We start from the raw sequence: 22,900 nt of genomic DNA on the forward strand, positions 1-22,900 counted from the left end.
CTTTACCACCTCTTCATGCAACAATGCAAGAGCCCAACTGTATGTAGCCTGGTTTCTCTGATAATACTAGTTAATACTTAAAAAATTCTGGGTTGTTACTTTACAGAGGTATTTTTGTTGTTTTCAAAACGGCTTGTTTTGATACATGCTACATTGATATGTATAGTAAGTTAACTTGTAGGATTTTCTTTTTTAAATACTTGGCAGCAGGAAAAATCTAAAAATCTGTAAGTATAACATTCATAAAAGCTTCCAAGTCCTGTGTATAAGAGCATAGCTGCTTCCAAAGTACAAATGACAGAAGGATTTGATTGGGTAATAATTATTGAACACATTTATTTAGATTTTTAAATAAGAAAATGAATTAACTGTGCAAGCTATTGTGTCAATGTGAAAGGATACTCTGATCACAATTGTGAGTCTTATCTCACACCCACAAATAGCATTCAGGGGAGCACAAAGATGAACTGACTGAATCAGGAGACCTGGCTTTGCTGCTAAGTAGTTTCGTGGCTTCGTGTGAATCAATGAAGTCAGCTAACATCCGTTTCTTAGTTTTCTATTTGTCAAAAGAAGAAGTAGGGCTCAGCAGTGTGTAAGGGCCTTTCCAGATCTAAAATATGATGATTATAAAAACTCTTGTCTGTAAACTTCCTTACCCGTGCTGGATTATTTATAATATTTTATTTTATTCTTGGTCATGTTTTGCAGTATTGAGAAGCTCAGCATCATTTGAGTTCTCTGAATCTTACAGGATTTTTTTTTCCTGTTAAAAAAAGACAACACTGCAATCCTTCTCCCATTAGGACAGCTCTGCCGCTAGACACTGCCACCCCTGCCAAAAACAGGTGCCAAACCCAGTAATCACGAGCTGATATGCAGGTGACAGGAATGTGGGCTCAGCTCTTGCCCCAGACCACATGGTTAAGAGGCTGGTGTAGGCAGAAGCAGTGACTATTTTCCAGGTCGGCCTGAAATCTCACTCTTCCCCAGTAAGGCATTTCCCCCAGTTGAGACAATGCAAACTTGTTATTTTGCCTCTGGGGAAAATCTATGCTGGAACAGCTGAAACCTTGGACCTCACTAGCTGGAATGAAAATAGCAACATTATAGCATCCAGATTAGGGTATTTGGACTCTCTCTGACTTGAGAGCACTAATTTTAATGCAGAAAGCTTTTGAGTGAGAGCCGTGAAGTCAGAATACCTCTTACGCACTTTCAGAGACTGGCGAGTTACCCAATGTCAAATTGAAGGCCATCTTTTCTTCCCTCTGCTCACATCTCGGTAAAGACAGAAGTGAAATTAAGACGTAATTTGTTAGTCATTATTTTGATGGCAGAAAGCATATGTGTGGGAAAATTTCTCATTATTGGGCTTTAGTTCAAAAGGCTGGCAGACATCTGAAATAATTCACTGGGTACCAGTATAATAAGTTTCCAAAAAAGTATTTGAGGTGAAGGGGTATTTTGAAACAACAACAACAGTTACTATGTACTGAGTTTTTAATATTAAGTCCAGGGTACAACGTACTAAATAAAGAGTAAGTGAAATAATCTGTGGTGGGAACTTTTTTTTTTTTTAAAGGCAAAACTTAGTATGATTTTATGTTCTGAATCAGGGGTTGGCACACTTTCTTATAGGGCCAGACAGTAATGATATTAGGCTTGTGTGCCATATGGTCTCTGCTGCAACTACTCAATTCTGTTGTGTTGTGGAAGCAGCCACAGACACTGCACACATATATGCAGGGGGCAGCTGTATCCCAATAAAACTTTATTTGCAAAATAGGCACCTTACTTAAGGCTGTAGTTTGCCAACTCCTATACTAGCAACTTGCAAATCACTTTAGTGCATTACTTCATTTAACTCTCATTAAAAGTGTCTGAGGAGGGTAGAATCACCCCTGTTTTGTAGGTGATGACACCTTAGACTCAACGGGTCAAGTGACCTTTCTGTGGTCATAGTCCAATGCCTGGACCTGGGGTCTGAACTCAGCTCCAGATGCAGAGCCTGAGCTACACTACACAGTCCAATGCACTCTCTAGTTCACGGCAGCTTATTTAAAAAATGGTGCATGCCTAAAAATTGTTTGTGTGGCTATTTTTCTTATTAAAAATAGAGGAATGGGGTAGCCAGCTGAAATAGGACATCTTCTGACTCTGGAAGTAAACATAATGATAGAGATGGCTGATGAAAAACTAAAAGAAATAATTAAGAAAGAAAATGCCTATTACAGTTAAAAACAAATATGCAGGAGAGCCTGGGTGGCTCAGTTGTGGGTGTCCCACTTTTGAGTTCAGCACAGGTCATGATCTCAGGATTGTCAGATCAAGCCCCAAGTTGGTCTCCATACTCAGCAGGGAGTCTGCCTGAGATTCTCTCTCTTTCTCCCTCTGTGCCTCCCCCATGCTCATGTGCTCTCTCTCTCTAAAATAAATAAACAAGTTTAAAAAAAAAAACCAAATATGCAGTAAAGCAAGTAAATAAAAACAGAACTCTCACCATGGGAACCAAAAACTGGATGGATAAACGAGACTATGAAAGAGGCAAGTGACTGTGTTTTAAAAATATTGAATCCTATTTGCTTAGGAGGAATTGGAACCAATGTACACAAATGATGAGCAAGCGGCTACCTGTCCACATATTCTTTCATCTCCTTGACCATCTCATCTACCATTTTCTGTTCCTACCACCTTAGTTACCCACTCAAATGGACATACTTAGATTTACTTTTGTCTGTTTTTAGAAGTTTATTTATTTAAATAATCTTCACATCTAAGATGATGTGAAAGGCTGAAATTCACAACCCCAAGATCAAGAGTCACACGCTCCCCCAACTGAACCAGCCAGGCAGCCTGGACATATTTAGGCAGAGCGAGAAGAAGGCTCCTCACTGGGAGCCCGATGCGAGACTCAATCCCAGGACCCTGGGATCACAACCTGAGCCAAAGGCAGACATTCAACCACTGAGCCCCCCAGGTGCCCTGCATTGTAGGGTTTGTAGCAGCAACCTTGTCCTCTGCCCACTGAAGCCAGTAGCACTCACCATTCCCCAAGCTGTAGCAATCAAAATTTTATCTTGACATTGTCAAATGTCCCTGGGAGGAAAAAAAAAATCACTCCTGATTGAGAACCATTGATGTAGATGAACTCAGCCAGTTCTATGCCTTCAAATGCCATCTAGGAGCTGATGAGCTCCAAACATATACCCCAAGTCCATTCCCTGCGGCAAGCTCCAAACTTATACACCCAACTGCTCCTTGATCTCCTTATTTGGAGGTAGTATTTTTATTTGTATATTTATTGTCTGCCACTTCAATTGATGATAATCTCCAGGGTTTGCATATTCACTATTCATTTCCAGTGCCTAGACATACAGAAGGTGCTTAAAATATATTTGCTGGTTAAAGAATTAAACATTTAACATATATTAATTCACTTCATGCATTAAATCAATGATGGGGCAATCAGGCAGATAATTTCAAACACATCAAGGCATCTTTTAGAGACATATTTAACTTCAAGATAAAAGGAATGATTTGTTTTTAATTTTTTAAAAAAATAATCTTTATGCCCAACTGGGGCTTGAACTCTTGACCCCAAGATCAAGAGTCACACACTCCACCAACTGAGCCAGCCAAGTGCCCCAAGAATGGCTTATTTTTAAATAAATTTATGAATAGTACTAATCCTATTTATCAAAATTTTAGTTAAAATTCTGCAACAGTCTTAAAATTCACAACATTATAGAGTTCCCAATCTTTCAACATCTCTGTTCTACTCCATATTGTTACTATGCTTCATTTCTATTTGTTATTATTATAAGCTTATATGACTACATATATATATACCTATCTCTTTCTTTCAAATAATAATTGTGCCTTTTGACTCCCAAGATGCCAGTTAGCTGCCAATTCTTAGCTGCAAGTCATTTCTTTAGTTGTTTATCCTCTCGGTCTAATTTATGCTCTATTTGAAGTAGAGAGTAAAAGGTGAAATTTTGCAAGGAAGTCTGAATTCTGCTATCACTTAAAAAATTGCTTTCTGGATAATATCTATACTTATGTAATATTTAACACTGCCTATTTAATACTATTTATAATAGCTGTACTTATGAATATGTTTTTGTGTTTTTTTAAGTAAGCTTTACGTCCAACATGGGTCTTGAACTGTCATACGCTTTATCAACTGAGCTGGCCACGTACCCCTGTTGTACTACTTTTTATTATTTTTCTCCCTTTCCAGGCAAAGCAATAACCAAAATAGCACTTAGCTCTCCCATTAAGCACTGCACACATGCATATTATGATCAATTCTTTTTTTTTTAAGAGTCTATTTATTTATTCATGAGAGACACAAAGAAACAGGCAGAGACACAGGCAGAGGGAGAGGCAGGCTCCCTGTGGGGAGCCTGATGTGGGACTCGATCCCAGGACCCTGGGATCACAACCCAAGTCAAAGGCAGATGCTTAACCATTGAGCCACTCAGGCACCCCCATTATGATCAATTCTGACAGACCATGACTTCCAATGTTGTTTGTGTGGGGGAGGGGAGGTCCAGGTAGTACTCAAACATCTTTCCATAAATCTTCTTGGTTTATTTGTTTTCTTGGGTGTTTATTCACTAAGCACACAGACTTCTGTGTATTTCTTTGTACAAATTTCCTGAGGTTCATTGATCAATTCTTTGAATATAATTGAACGATGTCTTCATGATTAATGCTGGATGGATGTGATAGCATATTAAAACTTTATAAGTAATAGACTAGAGGTATTAAATATTTATGTATGCATAGCATAGGAAGTCAATCCAAGTCCAGTCAGTTCTATGGATGCTGTAAACTTGTATTCCATACACTTACCCATTTGTCTGTGCCTTTGAACCTTTCTTTGGCTTTTTTCTTTTTTTTTAGAAAAACTGTGGCAGTATACATTTAAAATATATTACTTTAACCATTTTTAAGTATATAGGTCAGTAGTGTTAATTAAATATATTCACATTGCTGTGCTGATTCTTTTAAAAAAATATTTATTTATTCACGAGAGACAGAGACAGAGAGAGAGAGAGAGAGAGAGACAGGCAGAAGGAGAAGCAGACTCCCTGTGGAGAGCCTGATACAGGACTCGATCCCAGGACCCTGGGATCATGACCTGAGCTGAAGGCAGACACTCAACCACTTAGCCACCCAGGTTCCCTGCTGTGCTGAATTTTTAAATGGCATCTCAAACATCTGGTATGTTTGAATAAATAGTCAATCATAGTATTTTGTAAAAAAAACAAACTGTATTGATTTCAGTATTCTTTCAATCACTGCTGATTTCATACAAATTCACACACACAAAACATCTGTTAGAGGTATTTAAAAAAATCTTTTACAAATACAATATGCCACAAAAGACAATATTAAATTTTAATACTTGATAAAATCTTTAAAAAATCATAAAAAAAATTTTTACACTTGATTTATTAGCAAATTATTAGTTTTCTCTCAGGAGAGTTTAAAAGTATTAACTTCAGCTCAGTTCACAATCTCAAGGTCCTGGGATCGAGGCCCACCTTGGGCTCCCTGCTCCATGGGGTGTTTCCTTTCTCTCTCTCCCTCTGCCCCTCCCCACCACTTATGCTCTCTCTTGCTCTCTCTCTCTCAAATAAATAAAATCTTTTTTTTTTTTAAAGATTAACTTTCCTTTCTAAACAATTTTTTCCATTTAGCTAATTTTACATAGAAGATTTAAGGAAAGATTTAAATCCTATCAAGACAAGAATCAAATAGGATTTGATTAACTTCTGACCAACGAATCTTGGTATGTTTATTTTAGTTTTTAAAGATATTATTTATTTGTCCATGAGAGACACAAAGAGAGGCAGAGACACAGGCAGAGGGAGAGAGGTAGGCTCCTCACAGGGAGCGTGATGTGGAACTTGATCCCAGGACACCAGTCGGGATCATGCCCTGAGCTGAAGGCAACCGCTCAACCACTGAGCCACCCAGGCGTCCCAAATCTTGGTATGTTTAAAAATGAACATGTTTTCACAAATTTTCAAGGTAAGTTCAAGTTGTCTTGAGGACTCTTAGACTAAGCTATTGAAGGGCTTAGAAGTTCTAAATATTTTTGAATACAAGCATAATTTAGATAGTAAAGAATGTAATAGTGCACAAAATTTACCCATTTTACCAATAAAAGCAAAGAAAGTGGACTATAGCAGCTCTATTCTAGAACTGGAAGGATGACTTGGCTTCACCAATCAAATGGGCAGAACTGTTGCTCCAATAAAGAGGCTGTCTTAGGCATTTCCCCCTTTCCTGAGGAGTGTGGGTGGAGTGACTCATCCACAAAGACACTGTTGCATTCTTGGACCAAGATACCCAGCAGTCTGTTTTTCACATAGAGTGGATTTCTAACAAGCAGGCATCTTGCCCCCAAAATATTGAAATGTTTACAGAATATGACTTAGTTGGACTTCCTGCTGAAATGAGGTTAATGCTTTCAATGTGAACACTTTCTAGAATGTTGTAGCATAATTGTGCATGTTGCTGAAGAAAACACAGCAGATTTATAGGCAAAAAGCTTGAGCCTCGGTGACACTGCTTCTCTGGTAAATCCCTCTTCCATAGCAAGTCTAGCCAAAGGAGTTCACTCACTCTGGAGCTGGGGATACAACTGTCCCTTTAAGAATGTAAAACAAAAACAGCACAATAAACATTACTGAGCTTTCATCTGATGAACAAAGATCGATAAATACCTATGGGCAACATTCTACCCATCAATTTTCCCTTCATGTATTGATAGAGATAGTCTGCAAAGGATGAAATGCGTCTGGGTTGATGTCAGGGCATACTCTGGAAGTTTCTCTTTTTCTTTAAATGTGCGGTATTTGGGACACATGGATGGCTCAGTGGTTGAGCATCTGCCTTTGGCCTAGGGCGTGAACCTGGAGACCCGGGATCGAGTCCCACATCAGGCTCCCTGCATGGAGCTTGCTTCTCCCTCTGCCTGTGTCTCTGCCTCTCTCTCTCTCTCTGTTTCTCTCTGTCTTTCATGAATGAATAAATAAAATCTTTAAAAAATAAATAAATGTGCGGTATTAGTGGTGTCCAGTGTCTTCTGCTTGTTCTCACAAGTGGAGCATTCAGCCTCACAGAAGAGGGGCCAAACAACTGTTACATATTAGAGAATAAACTGCAAATTAAAAAGAAAATCTTTAGACCTGCCTTGACAGTTGTTCTAGCACAAGATAATGTTAACATGGTAACCTGTTGGAGAGTCAGGTCAGCTACAGCACATGTAGTTCTCAAAAAGACCAGTTTTGGTCTCTTGACACTAACCCATTAGGGGGATGGAACTCTCCTATGAGGCACAAAGGGGAGCTGTATACATAATGACCTGAGAGTTATATGATTTCAGTGAGGATAAATATTTGGTTCTTCTAGAACTACCTTCACGTTGAACGTTATTTCCTCCATGACGTATACGCGTTCCGGAAATGCTTTAGCCACCTCCTCCACACTGTTGAAATATTGCACTGGTTCCTTTATATCTCGGTCTTGTTCCAGCAGCTTGAATTGCCCTAAAACACATGATAAACAGAAGAGATATGAGATGTTTATGCTGGACAGCTGTCATCGTGGCGACAGCATCCCCTTTCCTCACTCCCACTCTTATTTGTTGAAGGCTTCTGATCATTATCATTGGATGAAAAAGTTACCAGGGCACAAGGTTTTCTTCAACTAGAATATATATCGAAAAATCAGTTTAAAAACGAAAAACAAACATATACTTTTTCTTTTTCATCTTTTGTTCACATCAAGAGTTTATTGCCAGCTAACCAAAATCAAACTGAATGGATGAGTATTTGTAATTTGTTCTCAGAGTGGAAACTTACTCTGTGACAAATGATTGCTTATTTTGTTCTTCACAGTAATCACCTTGTCGTTTAGTTATTATAAACGCCCACATGTGTGATATTCTAAAATGAAGGCTGAGCGACCTGGAGGAGCTAATTTTTAAAAAAATTAGTATCTAAAAGTTTCGCAGGTAGAATCAAATAAGAGAGCGGACCTCTGGCTCTCACAGAACTGATATTCTTGCTTTCAACAATATGTGGGCAATGCTGAGAGCTTGTGAGCTGCTATAATTTGTGGTGTTGTTGCCGTGCAACTGTGAAGCCTGAGCAGAGCTAGACTGGGCCAGGGGATGAGCCTCCTCCCAATGAGTGAGCCTGGAGATGAGGCTCACTGGCATCTGGAGCAACATGTGGCTTCGTTCTTTTTTTATTGCTCTGTATGAAGTTCAGGAGAGAATATACCATCATGGTAGCCATAATTTGGGAGATTTGAATGTACTCCTAAAAATTTCAAGGATCTATTATTGTTAATATATTCTCAATATTTATGACACTTCTGCTCCATTCCAAAGGAGTTTTCAGTTTAGAATAAAAGACCCTATGTAATCAAGCCAAAGATGTAATGTTTCTTGGTGGGCTTTTTTTGAACATTGTTTTCAATATAACACTGGAGAAGGACTTAAAAGCTACAATGAGGTAGACCTCTCAGCATGTGTCTCTGGGGCATCAGGCAGAAATAGGGAAACTTTCATTCATATTCTCAGGATATTTATTTATTTATTTATTTATTTATTTATTTATTTATTTATTTATTTTTAGCATCTATCAGGGGGAGACATTACCCTAGATGCTGGTGAGAAGTCAATAAATAGGCCAGATAAAAACCTCTATCTTCCAGAATCTTACATTGTAGCAGGAGACAATGATAAATACAATAAATGACTAGGTATATAATAGGTCAGGATAAAAGAAATATTATTAATAGAGCTAGTGAAGGGATAGAGAATGTAGGGTAGTAGGGCCAGAGTAGTATGGCCGAGAAGGTGGCCTTTGATGTCACTGGGAGGTATGTTCTCAGAATTCTAATCACAGGCAATAGTCCAGGCAAAGACCTGCAGGTGGACACAGGTGGCTGCCCACTTGGCATGCTATCAGTGTGGCTGGAGTGGGGTGAGTGAAAGGTTAAGAGGGAAGAGAAAGTCTGAGAAATAACCCACGGTCAGATTTTGTATAGCTTTGAAGACTTGTAGCTCTTTATCTGAGTGGGATGGAGAGCTGCCAGGAGGTATGTGTGAAGAGGTGACCTAACCAATGTTATAGAAGGACCACCCTGGCTGCTCTTTCGAGAACACATTGTGACAGTGCAAGGTGCAGAGGCAAACAACAGTTATGAGGCTCCTATAACAGTCCAAGAGTGAGATGGCAAGGGTTTGGAAAAGGTGAGAAGGCGTTACGAATTTGAACCAAGCAGCTGAAGGAAGCAGATCTGGACAGATGCGGGTAAGATCAGGGGTTCAGTCTGAGATATCTACTGGGCATACAGAGATATCCCAAAAGCTCTTAGATGAACATGTGTGTGGAGCTCAGAGAGATGTCTGGCTAAGACAGTAAGTCTAGGAGTCATCAGCACACAAATGATCTTTAAAGCCATGGCACTTTAATGATGATGAGCATGGGCTTAAGTATAGACAAAGAAGAAGGCTAAGGTTTGAGTCCCAAGAGACTAAGAAAGAATGGCTGGGGGAGTAAGATGCAAGTCCAGAAGGGGTGCATTCAAGAAGCCAGTGATTCAAGCACTTCAAGGAGCAAGAGTAATGTCACATGCTGCTTACAGGACTCCAAAATGAGCTGGCAACTGTCAGGTTTAGCAACTTGTATATTTAACTGAGGACTTCAACAGAAGCAATGGAACAGTTGGGGTTGAGCCTGACAGAGCTGGATTTAAGAGAGACTGAGAAGGGAGAAGTGGGAATAACAGGAATGGACAGCAGGTGACGTCTGGGGAGTTTTGCTCTGAACGGGTAGAGACACAAAGTGGTAACTGAAGAGAGCACGATCAAGGGAGTGTTTTTGTCTTCCTTAATACGATGGCTACTGATGGGAGTGACCAACAGGGGATGTTTGTGGGCAGCAGAGGGGAATCAGAAGTGGAGGGGCTGGCCCTCAGTGGGAGCTCACCTGTGAGAGCTCAGTGGAAGCTGGTGGAAGCTCTCCTTTATTGCTTCAATATTTCCAGCAAAAGTTGGAAGGAAAGCATAACTTATAAGATTGAGAGACAAGGTGTAGGAGGGCTAAGGGAAGAGGAGAAGACTGTAGAAAAATCCACTGGGAATAGATGACACACCATGACTGCTGGACAGTTGCCAGTTTCCACTTGAGGATCATGATCATGAATTAAGAGTGAAACCCAATGTGCAACACACAGGGGCTGGCACAGAGTGGGCAGAGATTTGGATCCTACCAGGACTGTAATCCTGCCAAGTGAGTATGAGGCCTGAAGGAGGGGGCAGAGGAGGCAGGATGTATGCAAGAAAGCAAATATAATGACTGTCTGTGGAACCTGAGCTGGACCCAACATCTTGGGAGGGAGGAATAAGGGTGAAAAGTAGCGAATCAATGGATAGTGGGTTCTGGTGGAGTTGAATTTCTGGAGCGAGTGACCTCAAGTGTCAGGCAGAGGAGAGGTCAGAGTGGCAGGCATGCAATTTGAGATAATGGAAATACATGGTGGCTGGTGATGATGCCATCTAGGAGGCAACCATGGGGGTAAAGGTTGAAGTAATGAGAAGCTAGAGAAACTAAGAGGCCAGGGGTATTAGAAGCATCATATGTGTATGCACTGAAATCCCCAAGAATGAAGAGAGAAGGAATGCTAGAGGGGAAGGCAATGAAGCAGGAGTGAAAATTATGGAGAAATGAGGAGGGATCCTAAGTGCAGTAGATGCAGTAACAGGTGAGAGTCTGAGGACGAGAGATTAAAGCTGAGAGTTTCTAGGGAGGGGAGAGATGGAATGGTCAAGGGAGCAGTGAGGAACACAGAGAACACTTACATCTCTTCAACTTTGGAGGAACAAATGGAGCTGCCACCTGAGAGGGCTTCAGGGAAGTGGTGTTTTCAGGGCATACCAGCTTAGGATTTAACAAGGTGAATGTAATTTCAGAGAAGAGTCTAAGGACATAGGGATTTTGCTGGTGATGGACCTTGAAGGGAGAGTTTTCAGCAGTTAAGGGATGGGCGACAAGGACAACGTAGAGGATGCACCTAGATATGGTGGAACAGGTCATACACCTTTTAGAAATATGGAGGAGTATGAGCGAAACATTTAAAAATACAGCCAATATGTCAGATTATACCTTTCACAAAAAATAACACAGTTATTAAAAATTTTAAGAAATTAAAGCAATATCAGTACTACTTACTTAAACAGATTCTACCTCCATAACAAATTAAACTTCTCATTTGTCTCTAAACTACTTGTTCTTTGTACAAGTTCTTTTTTTTTTAAAGATTTTATTTATTTATTCATGATAGTCACACAGAGAGAGACAGAGAGGCAGAGACACAGGCAGAGAGAGAAGCAGGCTCCATGCAGGGAGCCCGATGTGGGACTCGATCCCAGGTGTTTATTCACTAAGCACACAGACTTCTGTGTATTTCTTTGTACAAATTTCCTGAGGTTCATTGATCAATTCTTTGAATATAATTGAACGATGTCTTCATGATTAATGCTGGATGGATGTGATAGCATATTAAAACTTTATAAGTAATAGACTAGAGGTATTAAATATTTATGTATGCATAGCATAGGAAGTCAATCCAAGTCCAGTCAGTTCTATGGATGCTGTAAACTTGTATTCCATACACTTACCCATTTGTCTGTGCCTTTGAACCTTTCTTTGGCTTTTTTCTTTTTTTTTAGAAAAACTGTGGCAGTATACATTTAAAATATATTACTTTAACCATTTTTAAGTATATAGGTCAGTAGTGTTAATTAAATATATTCACATTGCTGTGCTGATTCTTTTAAAAAAATATTTATTTATTCACGAGAGACAGAGACAGAGAGAGAGAGAGAGAGAGAGACAGGCAGAAGGAGAAGCAGACTCCCTGTGGAGAGCCTGATACAGGACTCGATCCCAGGACCCTGGGATCATGACCTGAGCTGAAGGCAGACACTCAACCACTTAGCCACCCAGGTTCCCTGCTGTGCTGAATTTTTAAATGGCATCTCAAACATCTGGTATGTTTGAATAAATAGTCAATCATAGTATTTTGTAAAAAAAACAAACTGTATTGATTTCAGTATTCTTTCAATCACTGCTGATTTCATACAAATTCACACACACAAAACATCTGTTAGAGGTATTTAAAAAAATCTTTTACAAATACAATATGCCACAAAAGACAATATTAAATTTTAATACTTGATAAAATCTTTAAAAAATCATAAAAAAAATTTTTACACTTGATTTATTAGCAAATTATTAGTTTTCTCTCAGGAGAGTTTAAAAGTATTAACTTCAGCTCAGTTCACAATCTCAAGGTCCTGGGATCGAGGCCCACCTTGGGCTCCCTGCTCCATGGGGTGTTTCCTTTCTCTCTCTCCCTCTGCCCCTCCCCACCACTTATGCTCTCTCTTGCTCTCTCTCTCTCAAATAAATAAAATCTTTTTTTTTTAAAGATTAACTTTCCTTTCTAAACAATTTTTTCCATTTAGCTAATTTTACATAGAAGATTTAAGGAAAGATTTAAATCCTATCAAGACAAGAATCAAATAGGATTTGATTAACTTCTGACCAACGAATCTTGGTATGTTTATTTTAGTTTTTAAAGATATTATTTATTTGTCCATGAGAGACACAAAGAGAGGCAGAGACACAGGCAGAGGGAGAGAGGTAGGCTCCTCACAGGGAGCGTGATGTGGAACTTGATCCCAGGACACCAGTCGGGATCATGCCCTGAGCTGAAGGCAACCGCTCAACCACTGAGCCACCCAGGCGTCCCAAATCTTGGTATGTTTAAAAATGAACATGTTTTCACAAATTTTCAAGGTAAGTTCAAGTTGTCTTGAGGACTCTTAGACTAAGCTATTGAAGGGCTTAGAAGTTCTAAATATTTTTGAATACAAGCATAATTTAGATAGTAAAGAATGTAATAGTGCACAAAATTTACCCATTTTACCAATAAAAGCAAAGAAAGTGGACTATAGCAGCTCTATTCTAGAACTGGAAGGATGACTTGGCTTCACCAATCAAATGGGCAGAACTGTTGCTCCAATAAAGAGGCTGTCTTAGGCATTTCCCCCTTTCCTGAGGAGTGTGGGTGGAGTGACTCATCCACAAAGACACTGTTGCATTCTTGGACCAAGATACCCAGCAGTCTGTTTTTCACATAGAGTGGATTTCTAACAAGCAGGCATCTTGCCCCCAAAATATTGAAATGTTTACAGAATATGACTTAGTTGGACTTCCTGCTGAAATGAGGTTAATGCTTTCAATGTGAACACTTTCTAGAATGTTGTAGCATAATTGTGCATGTTGCTGAAGAAAACACAGCAGATTTATAGGCAAAAAGCTTGAGCCTCGGTGACACTGCTTCTCTGGTAAATCCCTCTTCCATAGCAAGTCTAGCCAAAGGAGTTCACTCACTCTGGAGCTGGGGATACAACTGTCCCTTTAAGAATGTAAAACAAAAACAGCACAATAAACATTACTGAGCTTTCATCTGATGAACAAAGATCGATAAATACCTATGGGCAACATTCTACCCATCAATTTTCCCTTCATGTATTGATAGAGATAGTCTGCAAAGGATGAAATGCGTCTGGGTTGATGTCAGGGCATACTCTGGAAGTTTCTCTTTTTCTTTAAATGTGCGGTATTTGGGACACATGGATGGCTCAGTGGTTGAGCATCTGCCTTTGGCCTAGGGCGTGAACCTGGAGACCCGGGATCGAGTCCCACATCAGGCTCCCTGCATGGAGCTTGCTTCTCCCTCTGCCTGTGTCTCTGCCTCTCTCTCTCTCTCTGTTTCTCTCTGTCTTTCATGAATGAATAAATAAAATCTTTAAAAAATAAATAAATGTGCGGTATTAGTGGTGTCCAGTGTCTTCTGCTTGTTCTCACAAGTGGAGCATTCAGCCTCACAGAAGAGGGGCCAAACAACTGTTACATATTAGAGAATAAACTGCAAATTAAAAAGAAAATCTTTAGACCTGCCTTGACAGTTGTTCTAGCACAAGATAATGTTAACATGGTAACCTGTTGGAGAGTCAGGTCAGCTACAGCACATGTAGTTCTCAAAAAGACCAGTTTTGGTCTCTTGACACTAACCCATTAGGGGGATGGAACTCTCCTATGAGGCACAAAGGGGAGCTGTATACATAATGACCTGAGAGTTATATGATTTCAGTGAGGATAAATATTTGGTTCTTCTAGAACTACCTTCACGTTGAACGTTATTTCCTCCATGACGTATACGCGTTCCGGAAATGCTTTAGCCACCTCCTCCACACTGTTGAAATATTGCACTGGTTCCTTTATATCTCGGTCTTGTTCCAGCAGCTTGAATTGCCCTAAAACACATGATAAACAGAAGAGATATGAGATGTTTATGCTGGACAGCTGTCATCGTGGCGACAGCATCCCCTTTCCTCACTCCCACTCTTATTTGTTGAAGGCTTCTGATCATTATCATTGGATGAAAAAGTTACCAGGGCACAAGGTTTTCTTCAACTAGAATATATATCGAAAAATCAGTTTAAAAACGAAAAACAAACATATACTTTTTCTTTTTCATCTTTTGTTCACATCAAGAGTTTATTGCCAGCTAACCAAAATCAAACTGAATGGATGAGTATTTGTAATTTGTTCTCAGAGTGGAAACTTACTCTGTGACAAATGATTGCTTATTTTGTTCTTCACAGTAATCACCTTGTCGTTTAGTTATTATAAACGCCCACATGTGTGATATTCTAAAATGAAGGCTGAGCGACCTGGAGGAGCTAATTTTTAAAAAAATTAGTATCTAAAAGTTTCGCAGGTAGAATCAAATAAGAGAGCGGACCTCTGGCTCTCACAGAACTGATATTCTTGCTTTCAACAATATGTGGGCAATGCTGAGAGCTTGTGAGCTGCTATAATTTGTGGTGTTGTTGCCGTGCAACTGTGAAGCCTGAGCAGAGCTAGACTGGGCCAGGGGATGAGCCTCCTCCCAATGAGTGAGCCTGGAGATGAGGCTCACTGGCATCTGGAGCAACATGTGGCTTCGTTCTTTTTTTATTGCTCTGTATGAAGTTCAGGAGAGAATATACCATCATGGTAGCCATAATTTGGGAGATTTGAATGTACTCCTAAAAATTTCAAGGATCTATTATTGTTAATATATTCTCAATATTTATGACACTTCTGCTCCATTCCAAAGGAGTTTTCAGTTTAGAATAAAAGACCCTATGTAATCAAGCCAAAGATGTAATGTTTCTTGGTGGGCTTTTTTTGAACATTGTTTTCAATATAACACTGGAGAAGGACTTAAAAGCTACAATGAGGTAGACCTCTCAGCATGTGTCTCTGGGGCATCAGGCAGAAATAGGGAAACTTTCATTCATATTCTCAGGATATTTATTTATTTATTTATTTATTTATTTATTTATTTATTTATTTATTTTTAGCATCTATCAGGGGGAGACATTACCCTAGATGCTGGTGAGAAGTCAATAAATAGGCCAGATAAAAACCTCTATCTTCCAGAATCTTACATTGTAGCAGGAGACAATGATAAATACAATAAATGACTAGGTATATAATAGGTCAGGATAAAAGAAATATTATTAATAGAGCTAGTGAAGGGATAGAGAATGTAGGGTAGTAGGGCCAGAGTAGTATGGCCGAGAAGGTGGCCTTTGATGTCACTGGGAGGTATGTTCTCAGAATTCTAATCACAGGCAATAGTCCAGGCAAAGACCTGCAGGTGGACACAGGTGGCTGCCCACTTGGCATGCTATCAGTGTGGCTGGAGTGGGGTGAGTGAAAGGTTAAGAGGGAAGAGAAAGTCTGAGAAATAACCCACGGTCAGATTTTGTATAGCTTTGAAGACTTGTAGCTCTTTATCTGAGTGGGATGGAGAGCTGCCAGGAGGTATGTGTGAAGAGGTGACCTAACCAATGTTATAGAAGGACCACCCTGGCTGCTCTTTCGAGAACACATTGTGACAGTGCAAGGTGCAGAGGCAAACAACAGTTATGAGGCTCCTATAACAGTCCAAGAGTGAGATGGCAAGGGTTTGGAAAAGGTGAGAAGGCGTTACGAATTTGAACCAAGCAGCTGAAGGAAGCAGATCTGGACAGATGCGGGTAAGATCAGGGGTTCAGTCTGAGATATCTACTGGGCATACAGAGATATCCCAAAAGCTCTTAGATGAACATGTGTGTGGAGCTCAGAGAGATGTCTGGCTAAGACAGTAAGTCTAGGAGTCATCAGCACACAAATGATCTTTAAAGCCATGGCACTTTAATGATGATGAGCATGGGCTTAAGTATAGACAAAGAAGAAGGCTAAGGTTTGAGTCCCAAGAGACTAAGAAAGAATGGCTGGGGGAGTAAGATGCAAGTCCAGAAGGGGTGCATTCAAGAAGCCAGTGATTCAAGCACTTCAAGGAGCAAGAGTAATGTCACATGCTGCTTACAGGACTCCAAAATGAGCTGGCAACTGTCAGGTTTAGCAACTTGTATATTTAACTGAGGACTTCAACAGAAGCAATGGAACAGTTGGGGTTGAGCCTGACAGAGCTGGATTTAAGAGAGACTGAGAAGGGAGAAGTGGGAATAACAGGAATGGACAGCAGGTGACGTCTGGGGAGTTTTGCTCTGAACGGGTAGAGACACAAAGTGGTAACTGAAGAGAGCACGATCAAGGGAGTGTTTTTGTCTTCCTTAATACGATGGCTACTGATGGGAGTGACCAACAGGGGATGTTTGTGGGCAGCAGAGGGGAATCAGAAGTGGAGGGGCTGGCCCTCAGTGGGAGCTCACCTGTGAGAGCTCAGTGGAAGCTGGTGGAAGCTCTCCTTTATTGCTTCAATATTTCCAGCAAAAGTTGGAAGGAAAGCATAACTTATAAGATTGAGAGACAAGGTGTAGGAGGGCTAAGGGAAGAGGAGAAGACTGTAGAAAAATCCACTGGGAATAGATGACACACCATGACTGCTGGACAGTTGCCAGTTTCCACTTGAGGATCATGATCATGAATTAAGAGTGAAACCCAATGTGCAACACACAGGGGCTGGCACAGAGTGGGCAGAGATTTGGATCCTACCAGGACTGTAATCCTGCCAAGTGAGTATGAGGCCTGAAGGAGGGGGCAGAGGAGGCAGGATGTATGCAAGAAAGCAAATATAATGACTGTCTGTGGAACCTGAGCTGGACCCAACATCTTGGGAGGGAGGAATAAGGGTGAAAAGTAGCGAATCAATGGATAGTGGGTTCTGGTGGAGTTGAATTTCTGGAGCGAGTGACCTCAAGTGTCAGGCAGAGGAGAGGTCAGAGTGGCAGGCATGCAATTTGAGATAATGGAAATACATGGTGGCTGGTGATGATGCCATCTAGGAGGCAACCATGGGGGTAAAGGTTGAAGTAATGAGAAGCTAGAGAAACTAAGAGGCCAGGGGTATTAGAAGCATCATATGTGTATGCACTGAAATCCCCAAGAATGAAGAGAGAAGGAATGCTAGAGGGGAAGGCAATGAAGCAGGAGTGAAAATTATGGAGAAATGAGGAGGGATCCTAAGTGCAGTAGATGCAGTAACAGGTGAGAGTCTGAGGACGAGAGATTAAAGCTGAGAGTTTCTAGGGAGGGGAGAGATGGAATGGTCAAGGGAGCAGTGAGGAACACAGAGAACACTTACATCTCTTCAACTTTGGAGGAACAAATGGAGCTGCCACCTGAGAGGGCTTCAGGGAAGTGGTGTTTTCAGGGCATACCAGCTTAGGATTTAACAAGGTGAATGTAATTTCAGAGAAGAGTCTAAGGACATAGGGATTTTGCTGGTGATGGACCTTGAAGGGAGAGTTTTCAGCAGTTAAGGGATGGGCGACAAGGACAACGTAGAGGATGCACCTAGATATGGTGGAACAGGTCATACACCTTTTAGAAATATGGAGGAGTATGAGCGAAACATTTAAAAATACAGCCAATATGTCAGATTATACCTTTCACAAAAAATAACACAGTTATTAAAAATTTTAAGAAATTAAAGCAATATCAGTACTACTTACTTAAACAGATTCTACCTCCATAACAAATTAAACTTCTCATTTGTCTCTAAACTACTTGTTCTTTGTACAAGTTCTTTTTTTTTTAAAGATTTTATTTATTTATTCATGATAGTCACACAGAGAGAGACAGAGAGGCAGAGACACAGGCAGAGAGAGAAGCAGGCTCCATGCAGGGAGCCCGATGTGGGACTCGATCCCAGGTCTCCAGGATCGCGCCCCAGGCCAAAGGCAGGCGCCAAACCGCTGTGCCACCCAGGGATCCCTACAAATTCTTCATAATTATGGAGTATCTCCAGTTTCATCTCCCTGTATTTTCTGACATTCCCCCACGCGACTACACTTAGAATGTTTGCATCACATTTCATAATGGATTTGACTATTTTTCTGTTTTTACAAAATGAAGCTGAGTTAGGCTAAGGCTAACTTAGGGCAAACTCTGCCGCTGACAGATTTTAGAATACAAATGACTAATCCACCTGAGCTTTGTTTCCTCACCTGTAAAATGGAGACAGTTCAAAAGGCTGCAGAGGCTGCAGTGAGGAGTGACTGAGAGGATTTTCAATACTTAGCACAACTAACCATTTAGCAACCCTCGGCTCCCTTTCTGGAAGTTTTCAAGATGCACAGAGATTTTTCTTTTCTCCTTTCTGGCTTGCTCTTGTGGGATACATTTTCTAGCGCAGGATGACTAAAGCAAAGGACATCATACAATCCTTTGTGTTTAACATGCCTGACTATCCTGCTTTCCAAAATATCTAAACCAATTTATATTTCTATTGGTAGTCAATTTATATTTTTTCTATGTGCAGAATGGAAGAAGGTCCTAGTTGGACTACAATCTTGCCAGCAGTGAGTATTCTTTTTTTTCCTTAGAGATTTATTTATTTATTTTAGAGAGAATGAGAGAGAGGGAGCATGAAAACACGAGCAAGAGTGGGGAGGGGCCAGGGGAGAAGGAGAAACTTTAGCAGTCTCCTCTCTGAGCTTGGAGCCAGACATAGGGCTTGATCTCATGACCCTGATATTTATACTTTTGAGTTTCATTAACACCAAATTCAACATGTCTGAACTCAGGGAAACATAATACCTCGCATGCAATAGACATTTAATAAATGTTCATTGAACAAAAGACAGAAGAAAATTACTTTAGTCCCAAGACTAGCAAACAATGAAGCAACATATTAGTAACTACAAGTTTTCAAAGTTATAAATAAAAGGTGAACTGCATGACTATATGCAAGGTTTGTCTGTTTCTGAACATTAGCAGAATGTTTTCACTCATCAGGGAAAGAAAGCTATGTTGTGTTACTGGTCTACTTAAAAAATATTTTCTGAAAAGTGCACAGACCCTCAGGTAATACTTTTTAGGAACCAATTCAACCAAAGAATAGATTAGATAAGCAGTTGAGGTTATCTTCCAGGATGAAACAGACAATGTTTGAGCATTAGAATGTAATATACAGGAGCACAAAAGTCATTTTCAGTGAGAACTCAAATTTATAGGTCCATTTGGTTAGAATGTCCAGAACCATCTGACAAAGATACCAATTTCTGCCAACATTTCCAGTTTCTGTAATAATCTGTTAGAAGAATAGGAAAATAAATTGTAGATTTGTAATCTGAATACAATTCAAACTGTCATTAAACCAGGTAAATAGTTTATGAAAACCTACGAATGATACCATCTTTCCATGAGTTCATAATACTTTAGTTTAAATTTGTGATCAGTATTTTAGAAAAATTTTCCTAATGGGATAGGAGGATCTGCATGTATGCCAAACAGCCATTAAGTGGTCCGCAGATGTTCAATCTCTGAGCTAAGATATGACCTGAAAGCACACATGCCTATACTAAATTCCATTCCATCCCTTCAGAAATGCATTCAGAGGCCAAGGGTATGCCACTGCACCCTCACTCTTCTGAATCAAATGAGACATCAGCCTTTAGAATTAGTGCTGCCTAACGGAAATATAGTATGAGCGACACATGCAACCATGTATTTTCTAGTAGCCATATTAAAAAAGTAAAAAGGAGGTGACATTAATTTTAATGTTTTATTTAAACCAATACATCTAAATAAGAGAACTGCTAATGAGATATTTTATCTTCTTTTTTGTATTGTCATTATTATTATTATTATCCCTTGTATTAGGTCTTTAAAATCCTGTATCTGTTTTACACTGGGGCACATCTCCATTCACACTAGCCACACTGTAAGCATTCAACAGCCACACGGGGCTAGTAGTAGCTGTGTCAGCGTAGGTCCAGAACATCTCTGCATTCCCTTAAAATTGTGGACATTGTTCGAGTCCTATATTGGGTGACAGGGTCTTCTCAAGGAAAAAAAAAAAGTGTCTCCTGACAAAATAGAATGTTTCCTCTCATAAAATAAGAGCTTTCGAATTCCTATCCTTTGTTTTCCTTGCCCTGTTTATCATGATTGCTGATAATTTGGTTCATATAATAGAGCCTGAGATTACTGATAGAACTACCTCTGTCCCTCTTAATATTATTTTTCTGCTCTGCCAAATTGGGGGCTTGACCTTTAAGCAATTATTTTGTTCTTTTTCTATGGTGTCTGTGATCTTATACTAGAAGTTGCCTCAGATATATTCTGGCTTATGGACCAAATGAATAATCATCTTTGGTATGGTGGTTGTGTCAATATTTAGTTGAATATTTTTTTCTTAAAGATTTTATTTCAGAGGGAGAGCGCGAGTGAGCATGAGCAAGGGGAGAGGCAGAGAGCAAAAATCTCAAGTAGCCTCTCACTGAGGACAGAGCCCCACTTGGGGCTCTATCTCACCACCCTGAGATCATGACCCAAGTGGAAAGCAAGAGGTGGATGCTCAACCAATTGAGCCCAAGGTGCCTCTCAGCTGAATAAATTCTAAACTTCTAGTCTCACAGGTGTGTGCCACCTATGTTGAACAGAAAGAACTTAGAATCACATAAACATGGGAACACTTATAAGAGAACTACTCTAAGACCGATTAACATACACAGATGAAAGAAAAATAATAAAAAGAACAGCTAAAAATGACCAAATGTTTTAACATTTGAACATATTATACATCAGAAAAATAGACTCCTTTCATTCATTCTTTTAACTGTTCATTGGGTATCTAACAGTCAGCTGACTTCTTTGTCCTTTCTTCCATATAGTTCCTTCAGAATGTTCTGGAAGATTTTAGTTTCTATGTTTCTTTGTATACATATATTATTTTAAGCATTTTCCTGATCCTATGTTTAATGATTTTACATTTCTTATACCCCACAAATGCCTTCAGAATCTAAATATACCAAATTTATTTTTTTTTTAAGATTTTATTTTTAAGTAATCTGAATGGTCTCAGTTGCAACTACTCCTCTCTGGTGATGTCTCTGGAAAGCAATCATAGATGACATTGAACTAAAACTGGAACAGCTGTGTTCCAACCAAACTTTATTTACAAAATCAGGTAGAAGGTCAGACTTGGGCCTCAGGCTGCACAGTTTGCAGATCTCTGTCCCACTGGAAAGAATGCAAAGTATGGATCAGGGTCGTGGCAAGAGGACAGGACATCAGAATGACAATGACCCGTCCCTGTACTCCAGCACTGAGGTCTTTCATAAGGTACACATCCTAAGTTGACCCATGTTTATCTTAGAATAGTAGTTTTTCTTTTCGATAGGAGTCTAAAATGAAAAAGTGTAAGCTGCAGAAGTGGACTGTATGAGAAGAGTTCAAATGACCACCAGCAAACATGAGTGGCTACATTCTTTCACTGTATTTTACAAGACCAATTTTCTACGAATTTTTACTAAGCTCCTCTTCGTTTACAAAAGAATATGATGCTCGCAGATGAGTCAACTTTAAGTACTCTGGGAAAGATGCTGAGCTCTTGCATTACCATATTCTCTGAGACTCTGCTATGGCCTGTCAGAGTCAAAGCCTGGAGACAATCTAAAGAGTGAAGAGCCAGCTCCCTGCCAAAATGTGAAATCGATTTACATAGCACATATTCCCACAACCCCCACACGAAGGAACTAATTTTTTAACAGACCATTTCATGAATAACAGAGTCTTTGTGCCACCAAATAAAAACATTTGGAGATCATCGAAACATCTGTTCTGAGATGTTACTGTCAAACTCTGGTCCCGGAGAGGGAGGAAACTGCATTGTTTTTCAACAGCTTTGATGATTTCATAAAATGTCTCCATTTTGAGAATTGTTCTATCTGCAGAACCCAGAAACTTGCAGGAACTAACTCAACACCAATGGCACGCACATCTTAACTAAATTTACGATAGTATTTAAAGAGCAAGGATTGGTATTAACTGTACTGCTTTCACGGTATAGTTTCTAAAATTACATTGCATAATTAGTATATGTTGACAAGAAGTAACCATTATCCAGAAAATACCCATTTCAGTGGGTATGTCTTTTAAGATCATCAGTGATTGACCTCAGAATGGATGAGGTATTAAGCATATAGTTAAGAGGCTCTGAGTCCTGGAGGCATTTAAGTTTCTGGTACCCGTAGGATGCTATCGAGGCTATGACACATTCTTCTTTACTTGGAGGGAAAAGGTCATTTGTCAGAAATGAAAATGGATGTTAATTAAGAAGAGACAGCAATAATGCTGAGATGCATAGAAACAACAGGTAGAGTTAGAGGTGGTCAAATTCAGGTCCATCATGTTTGTTACTGGCTGAGAAGTTATGGTCAAGGATGAGTGGAAAATAAGTTCCATGCCACTGGCGCAGATGGGGGTCCCTGTGATTCATGCTTCCCGGG

The 22,900-nt window shown here is 39.8% G+C and overlaps 1 protein-coding gene across 2 annotated transcripts in view; it reads right to left on the minus strand.

The window, feature by feature from the left end:
* The window catches only part of GAREM1 (GRB2 associated regulator of MAPK1 subtype 1), a 208,741-nt gene that overhangs the window by 35,501 nt on the left and 150,340 nt on the right, over window positions 1-22,900 (minus strand). For both annotated transcript variants that reach the window (XM_041744753.1, XM_041744745.1), the window contains exon 3: window positions 14,292-14,422. In XM_041744753.1, coding sequence (XP_041600687.1) covers window positions 14,292-14,422 — 131 coding nt within the window. The remainder of the gene's footprint in view (window positions 1-14,291; window positions 14,423-22,900) is intronic.

The sequence above is a fragment of the Vulpes lagopus genome, chromosome 1 (assembly GCF_018345385.1).
Source record: "Vulpes lagopus strain Blue_001 chromosome 1, ASM1834538v1, whole genome shotgun sequence".
NCBI lineage: Eukaryota > Metazoa > Chordata > Mammalia > Carnivora > Canidae > Vulpes > Vulpes lagopus.